The sequence below is a fragment of the Mus musculus genome, chromosome 8 (genome assembly GCF_000001635.26).
Source record: "Mus musculus strain C57BL/6J chromosome 8, GRCm38.p6 C57BL/6J".
Classification (NCBI taxonomy): domain Eukaryota; kingdom Metazoa; phylum Chordata; class Mammalia; order Rodentia; family Muridae; genus Mus; species Mus musculus.
The window spans coordinates 84,691,792-84,699,879 of record NC_000074.6 but is presented as its reverse complement, the minus strand read 5'-3'; the positions used below and the strand labels follow the sequence as shown (position 1 = coordinate 84,699,879).

Here is an 8,088-nt window from a genome sequence, read left to right as displayed (position 1 = left end):
AAGAGACAAAGTTGCAGTAAGGCAGGAACAACCACTCCTCAGACGGGCAGAGTCCCCCATGCAGATGGCTTCCCAATTCAAAATGACAACCAGCAGGTTACATCTCTTTATTGTCTCAGTCTACACCTGGCCCAGGAATACCCCCAGCAGCAGCCTTTGGTCCAGGGGAGATCTTGGTGGTAGTCTCTGGACATTCTTCGATGGGGATATCACCAGAGGCCACAGGAGCTGCAGGACTGTGTGAATAACAGCACTGGTCCCCTAGTTGACAGGTACCCTGGTGGGAAAACAGGGTGTGAAGCCCCAGGCTGTGAGCACAGAGCTGGGTTTCTTTCCTCAGTCTCTGGCCCCAGCTGTGCCAGAGGCCCAACCTTGGTCCAGTTGCATGGAAGGTGGAAGGAGAGATCACCTCTTTGAATCGTTTGCAAGGAAATGTCTTAAGGCGAGCTGCACGCTGGGCCGGGTCCTCAGCTGGCTCCTTCCTCTTATTCTGTAGCAGCCTCCGCCTCCCTGCTAGATCTTCACTTGCTGCCTTGCCCCTGTGCAGAGAGGGGTGCTGGTACCCCACTTTGTCTTTGCCCAGCCCTGGAAAACCCTCACTTCTACAACATTACCACTCACCCTGGCCGGGCACGGGGCCGGGGACCCCAGTTGGCTTCTGGATTGGCCTGGAAGCGCTTAAGTCCTCGCTGGCGGGAGCTGGGGTTGGCGTCTTCCCGGATGTTGAAGTTGGCCTTCAGCCTGGACAAATGGGTGGAGGCTGGAGGCAGTGGCCATGCAGGGTGAACTCAGCCCCAGAACCTGCCCACCCTGAGGCAACACCACAGGTCTGCCAGGCTCAGAGTTCTTTCATTTATTCAGTAACCACTTGAATTTCCTAGTGAGTTTCTGGATCTGCTCCAGTGGAGCTGAGTTGGCAGCATGAGAGACAGACAAGCAAGAAGACAAATCAGAAATGACTAGGGCTAGGGGTGTGGCTCAGGTAGAGAGCTTGCCCAGTAATGCTTAAGGCTTTAGGGTCTATCCCCAGCACTATAAAGGAATAAAAATAATAAAATAGTGTTGTGTTAGGACATAAAAGACAAGTTGGGATACAACGCTTAACAGAGTGGTCCAGTCCAGAAGGCATCTCTGAGGTGAGAGAGATGGACCTGGGCAAAGGTGGGACAGACTGTGCTGAGCTACAGACCAAAGAGCCAGCCATGGAGGGTTCTGTGCTCTGTAATCTGACTCAGATACTCACACGTATGTGTGACTCAAGAACAGATGATGCAAAAGAGTAGGAAAGGGCACAGGGTGAAGACAGGGTGCAAAAGAGGTTCTGGATTCCCCTCCAACAGTGCCCGTGCTCTGTGCACATGTGCCTGCTGCACCTGAGGGGTAGCCTGTTCCCTGCATAGCTGTCCATACCTGGGCTCCACAGCAAGAATTCGGAATGCTGGACTGCTTTCAGACAGCCGCTCCCGTTTCACTGGACATTCCTTTTCCTGGGGACAGAGATCAAGGACATGGTAAGCCCAAGGAGCACCCAGGCCACCACCCCTTCCTTGCCCTCCTGCCTTGAACCAGGGGTCACCTGCTCTCACCCAGCAACGCATGATGTCCCAGAGGGCCTCAGGGGGAGCATCTGTCTTCACTGCATTCTTACAAGCATGGGAGAGAGAGACTCGGAAACCAGCATGAAGGAGAGCTGACCTGGGTACACAGAGACCACAAAGAGGAGGCTAGACCCCAAAGCACAGGCTCACCCAGGTGGGCACAAGCCAGGTCCTGTGGAATGGCATAGCCATTTTGTTCACAGCAACCCAGGTCACACTGTGACGTCAAAGCTACCTGCCAGGGGCTGGAGAGAAAACTCGGTGGTTAAGACCACTCGCTGCTCTTGCAGAGAACTCTGGGTTTTGAAACCCAGCATCCCCACCGCAGCTTACAATCTTCTGTTAACTCCAGTTCTAGGGAAGCTGACACCTTCTGGCCTCTTCAGGCACTGCATGCAGATGGTGTACTTACTTACACATGGGTAGGCCAAACACATGTACATAAAAAATTAAACAACAAAGCACCTGCTGGAGGGATCATGACCTCTCAGCTCTGCCCTAAGCATACACCAGATTCTGATGGTCCAAACTGCCCCACAAGGGCCCTCACCGAAGCTGCAGAAGGCGGGGTGTGTTGCAGTGGATAGTGCTGCTCAGTTGGTCCAGTGTGTAGTAGAGAGGGACATCAGGAAGTTCCTGAGAGGTAAGGATGGAGTAGCATGGAGTGCTGGCACAAAGTTGGGCAAGGAGGGTCCCCTTTCCTGTGTAGGTCCAGCTCATACCTCAGTAACAACACTGAGGACGCCTTGGATCCTCATGGAAGTGTGGAAGCGGCCAGGATTCGTGGTCACTGCGTCAAGAACTCGGCCCACAAAGTCCAGGTCATGGATGGGCTCTGCCCACATGGGGCCCCCAAGCTGTGGACACCAGGGATACAGATGAGCAAGGGGCATGAATGTATGAGTCCCGGGATTCTGGCCCACTGCCTCTGACCTGGGCCCACCTGGTGTCTCTGTCCACAGTGCTCACACTCGGGAGTTACTGGAGGACCACAGGCTGCAGAGAACTTGATCCTGCAAGGACAGGCAGTTAGAGGGATGGGGACCTAGGACATCCCTCATTCCAACCCACATTATTTACCTGCCACCAGGGTCTCCTGATGCTTTGCCAAGGCGTTGCAGGTAGAAGGCTCCACAACCCACACACTGGAACACCAGGGCCTGTTTGCTGTGGGAGCCCAGGAGAGATCATGAGTCCCTGATATGGTCACTACAACTCAACTCTTCCTTCAGACTGACACCAAGGTCCCAGGACAAATCTCTTATCCACTCCCTCAGTCCATCAGGTTCCCTTCCTGTAGGCTTACCTGGCTGAGGACTTAACCTTGGCCTGGCCTGTGAAAACACGTACAAAGACCCGGATATAGAAGTCAGCACTGATGCTGAGCAGCGGCACGATATAGCGCTGGTAGCAGTTGGCGTGCAGGTCCAGGCTGTGCAGCACAATCCGCAGGGCCTGGTAGCAGGGATGGGCGTTAACGCCAGGAGGAACAAATTTGCAAATGCATCTTTGGCTTAGAACCTACCACAAGCCAGGATTTTCTGTTCCTCAGTTTCTCCATCTACAGAGCCATGTCAGTTATTCCTGTGGCTGGTAGCAGGCACCAAATGACCACAGCCTGCATAGGTGATTTGATCCTATCCCACAAGCTGAGTGTGCCTCTGACATGAAAAGGCACCACCCAGGCTTGAAAGATGTCGAGAGACCTTAAGAAACAAGGACAGAATCTACCTTTCTTTGGCCCTCCCCTCCGGCCTTACCTTCCCATAGTAACCTTCCCAAGCATAGAGCAGATGCCACAAGAGATGCAAAACTATGGCCCAGAGAGGTGCTGTTAGAGCCACAGGCTGAGCAGAGCTCACATCTGGAAAAGCAATCCTTAAGTATTTTTTTTTTTTTGTCCTGACATTTGGGAAGTAGAGGTGGGAAGGTCAGGAGTTTAAGTTGAACTTGAGCTACATAGCAAGTTTGAGGCCAGCCTGGGCTACAAGAAAGCCTGTCTCAAACCTTCAACACCAGGGCTTCTTGTATTGGGGACATAGCTCAGTGGTAAAGCATTTTGAACGCACAATATCCATTCCCCGGTATAATCTGAAAACCTAGTTTTATTCAGAGTGCTATGTCTGTGATTCAGTGCGTGAGCGGTCACACATTCCTGCTTGGAATACAAGCCATCCCCATTTTGGGGTAGCAAGATGGCTCAGTGGGTAAAGACGCCTGCCACCAAGACTGATACTGGATCCAAATGGTAGAAAGGAAGAAAGGACTCCAGGATGCTGTCCTGACTTCACCATGGCACACATGCCTCCCTAATATAAAAAAGGGGTATGTGTGTGTGCGCACATATATATACATACATATTAAAGCTTTTTTTTTTTTTCCTTTGGAAACAGGATTTTATTATGTAGCCTTGGCTATCCTGGAACTGTATTTAGCCCAGACGAGTAGCACAAGAGATCCACCTGCCTCTGCCTCCTAAGTGCTGGCATGCACTACCATACCTAACAAAAATACTTTTAAAAACTAAGTTAAACTATAGAATGCTAGGAAAAATATTACTGCCTATTGAACAAGGATGTCAAAGGTCAGTTTGGCAGTCACATCAGAGCTTGGAATGGGCCAGTTCTGACCATCTGAGGACACTGAGCATCATCAGGACAGGAAGGTGTGCTTGAAGGGTCAGGGTAGGAATGCTCAGAGCCTATTCCCCAACTCCAAGGCTGGCTTGGGGGTAGTCTCACCATTTCATGGCAGGCTCGGCTCTTGAGGGCCATGGCCCCATACTTGCTGTAGCATGTCTCTCCGCTGTTCCCCGCCAGGACTGCCATGTCTGTGCAGGTGACACACAGAAGTCCTGTGGGGAGGAGATGGACAGTGATGACCCTCCAAACAACTCTGCCCCCACACCTGATTGGGTGTTCTCAATGCTACGGGCCAGCCTCACCTCCATCACTCACAGCCTGCACTGCTGCATCCAGGAAGGGGGCGGGGCTGCCATAGGGGTCCAGGTCAATGACATCAAATCGCTCAGGTGCCTTTTGGTGTTGGTACATCAGCATCCTAGATGTGAGGGGTCCAAGTTCTCAACCCTTCAACAAAGCCCCTGCCCTGTCCTCTATGGCACAGTGGTTTTGCTCTTGAATTTGAGGCTAGCTTAGGCATTTGATATTTTCTTTACAGTTTAGCCATATGGATGGAACCCTGGGTCTCATGCATGCTAGGCAAGTGTTTTAATGCTGAGCTAAACCCCAGCCCCTTTGGCCACTTGTTAACTGATTTCTTGATTTACACAGGACTCAGTCACCCCACCTATAACCCTGACAAATAACAGTCCAAGAGGATAAGACCACTCCCTCAACCCTTATAGCCATAAAGAACCTAAGCTGTGAGGGCTCCGTGGTTGAGAGAACGTCACTCTCACAAAAGACACAAGTATGCACTCAGCACCGGTGCTGTGATGACTCCCTCAGACATCCTCTTCTGACCTCCTCAGGTGCCAGGACTCACAGCTTCACAGTGCTGCATGTGTGCTCCCTCATGCGCACACACATGCCCTCCCTTCCTTCCATCCTTCCTTCCTCCCCCATCCCGCACCCCCCCCCCAAATTTCAAACAGGCTCACTGGATAAAGACACCAATCACTAGATTGGACAAACCAATATGACCTCCAGATCCCACATGGTGGGAAGGAAAGAACTCCCACATGCCACAAGTTGCTCCTCTGACCACTGCTTGGCAATAGTAATACACACATGATGCCCCCTCCCCGCCCCCAATTAAACTTAAACCAAAATTGGGTCCACACCAAGCCTGTTAGCGCAGACCTAGCTAACTATGAGGCTAAGGCAGGAAAATTACAAGTTCAAGGCCAGCCTGGGAAACAGATCATACCTAAAGCAAGCAAACAGCAACAAAAACTCTACTACTAGAACCAGGTTCAGTGACACATGCATCTGTATACTCCAGGGAGATGGAAAAACGCTGAGCCGGCCAGATCAACCAACAACTTCTCTTGTCTGCTGACATCTTTTTAAAATTATTTTTTTATGTGTGTAGGTGTTTTGTCTGCACGTATGTCTGTGTGTCATGTGCATATCTTGGTGTGCATCTTGTGCCCTCGGAGGACAGAGGGGGAGTTAGAGCTCCTGGGCCTGGAGTTACAAGCAGTTTCGAGTCGCCTTGATGGTACTGGAAACAAGACCCAGGTTCTCTGGAGAGCAGGCAGCGCTTTTAGTCCCCGAGCTATCTTTGCAGTCCTACTATGTGAGTGCACTCGAAGGTGTTCTCATGACAAAAGCCCAGCGGGGCGATGCACACCTGCACTATTACGGCAGTCTATAGCATTAGTTAGTTACCTGCCTAAGCACAGGCTAACCTGTGCTACATGAGTACTCTACCACTAAGGTATAGCATAGCCGTGCTCCCTGCAGCTGGAGAGCTGAGGTGAGGGATTGCCTGAGGTTGAGACTTCCTCTGCTACACAGTAAGACCCTACTTAAAAGGGGGGGAAAGATTTTGGGGTGGGCAGAGATGGGGAGTTGGTTCAGAAGAGCACACAAGTTTGTTTCATACCACACAGGTTGGGTGGCTGTGAACAATAACAAACAAGTTTTTAAAAAGTCCAGGTGTGCTAGTGCACAGCTTCAATCCCAGCACTCGAGAGGCAAAGGCAGGCACTTGGAAATTTAAAAACAAGACAAAGGGCAGGCACTTGTCAAAGGAGGTGGAGCAACAAAGTGGGAACAGGTCTCCGAGGGACAGCCTGAATGTAGGGCAGCTACACTGAGGCGGTGGGAGGGGTGAGCAGTGTAAACTACGCTTCCTAGAGAAATGGCCTGAGGCAGGAGAATGAGCAATGTAAACAACTATAAGGTTAACAAGTTAGAAAAGAAAGGGACAGAGCTGGGGAGATGGCTCAGTGGTTAAAAGTACCAACTGCTCTTCCAGTGGTTCTGAATTCAATTCCCAACAACGACACGGCGCCTCACAACCATCTGAAATGGGGTCTGATGCCCTCTTCTGGTGTGTCTGAAGACAGCTACAGTATAATATAAATAGATCTTTTTAAAAAAGAAAGGAAGGAAGAAAGGGACTTCCTGGAGCTCTCAAACTGCTTGGGAGGCTGAAGGAAATCTTGAGTTCAAATTGGTCAGACCACATGTCAAAACAAAGTCCCTAGATGTAGATACATTTCTCATCATTAAACGATAGCACTTTACAAAGTGTGGGCTATACACTTCTATTATTTAAGAAGGCTGCTATGGGCCTGCATGGTCACTCACACCTTTGATCCAGGCACTAGAGGCAGGTGGTTCTGTGTGAGTTCAAGGCCAGCCTATCTCCTTCAGTCTAGTTCCAGGAGAGCCAGGGCAGATAGAGCAACCCTGTCTCAAGAAACCAGAAAAACAAAACCCAGGAATCCTGTCATCAAGCCTAAAGTCCTCGTACAAAGCTGGAGGTTGGGCATCAATCGTTCGAGGTCACACCCACAGAGTTAAGGGGAGGCCAGGCCAGCATGAACTACATGAGACTTCACCTTACCGAAAGGGGTGTGTGTGCTGGGGATGTAGTTCAGTTGGCAGAGTACTTATCTACCGTTACACTCCATCTGATCCCCTTTCCTGAATAAACCAGGCATAGTGCACATGCCTATAATCCTACATTCAGGTAAAGACTCAAGGATCAGAAAGTCATAGTCAGAGTCCAGTGTGCTAATAACCCCAGCACTCAGGAGGCAAATCTCTGAGTTTCAGGCCAGCCAGGGCTACATATTGGATCCCTGGACCCACATGTGGAAGGATAGAAGTGACTCCTATAAACCGTCCTCTTAACACACAAACGAACACACACATACATGCTTGATGTAATTTAAAAATATAAAAAAGGCCAGAGAGTTGGCTCACCAGTTAAGAGCATGTGTTGTTCTTGCAGAGGGCCTGAATTCATTTTATAGCACCCACATGGCTCACAACTAACTATAATTCCCTTTTCAGGGTGTCTGACACCTTCTTCTGGCCTGGAAGGGCACCAGGCACACATGCACAAGCTAAACACTCACACAAATAAAATGAAGTCCATCTATTTTTTAAATGTTCATAAAGTTCTAGACTACCCTCAGCTACATGATGTTCCCATGACTTGGTAGATGAAAGTACTTTCAACACAAGCCTGAGGACCTACTGATGGCCTCTCCTGCACAAATAAATAAAATAAAAACAGAACTGCATAACCCCTGTAAAATTACTATTCTTTCACAAACAAGGGAATTAAGAGTTCAAAGAGGGGCTGGCGAGATAGCTCAGAGGTTAAGAGCGCCGACTGCTCTTCTGAAGGTCCCGAGTTCAAATCCCAGCAACCACATGGTGGCTCACAACCATCCGTAACGAAATCTGATGCTTCTTCTGGAGTGTCTGAAGATAGATACAGTGTACTTACATATAATAAATAAATAAATCTAAAAAAAAAAAAAAAAAAAAAAAAAAGAGTTCAA

At 49.7% G+C, this 8,088-nt stretch overlaps 1 protein-coding gene across 13 annotated transcripts in view; it reads right to left on the bottom strand.

Moving 5' to 3' along the window:
• Window positions 1-71: 71 nt before the first annotated feature.
• The window catches only part of Trmt1 (tRNA methyltransferase 1), a 13,485-nt gene continuing 5,468 nt past the window's right edge, over window positions 72-8,088 (bottom strand). For 4 of the 13 annotated variants that reach the window (NM_001364176.1, NM_198020.2, NM_001164559.1 and 1 more), the window contains exons 6-17: window positions 4,543-4,658; window positions 4,340-4,452; window positions 2,905-3,053; window positions 2,679-2,765; window positions 2,542-2,611; window positions 2,321-2,455; window positions 2,149-2,234; window positions 1,587-1,695; window positions 1,411-1,487; window positions 622-741; window positions 410-539; window positions 72-277 (exon numbers count right to left, since the gene is read on the bottom strand). In NM_001364176.1, the coding sequence (NP_001351105.1) occupies window positions 116-277; window positions 410-539; window positions 622-741; window positions 1,411-1,487; window positions 1,587-1,695; window positions 2,149-2,234; window positions 2,321-2,455; window positions 2,542-2,611; window positions 2,679-2,765; window positions 2,905-3,053; window positions 4,340-4,452; window positions 4,543-4,658 (1,354 nt within the window). In that variant the 3' untranslated portion in view covers window positions 72-115. Of the gene's footprint in view, window positions 278-409; window positions 540-621; window positions 742-1,410; window positions 1,488-1,586; window positions 1,696-2,148; window positions 2,235-2,320; window positions 2,456-2,531; window positions 2,612-2,678; window positions 2,766-2,904; window positions 3,054-4,339; window positions 4,453-4,542; window positions 4,659-8,088 lie in introns of those variants that run through there. The other 9 variants (XM_006530811.2, XM_006530812.4, XM_006530813.2 and 6 more) reach the window with 6 other exon arrangements.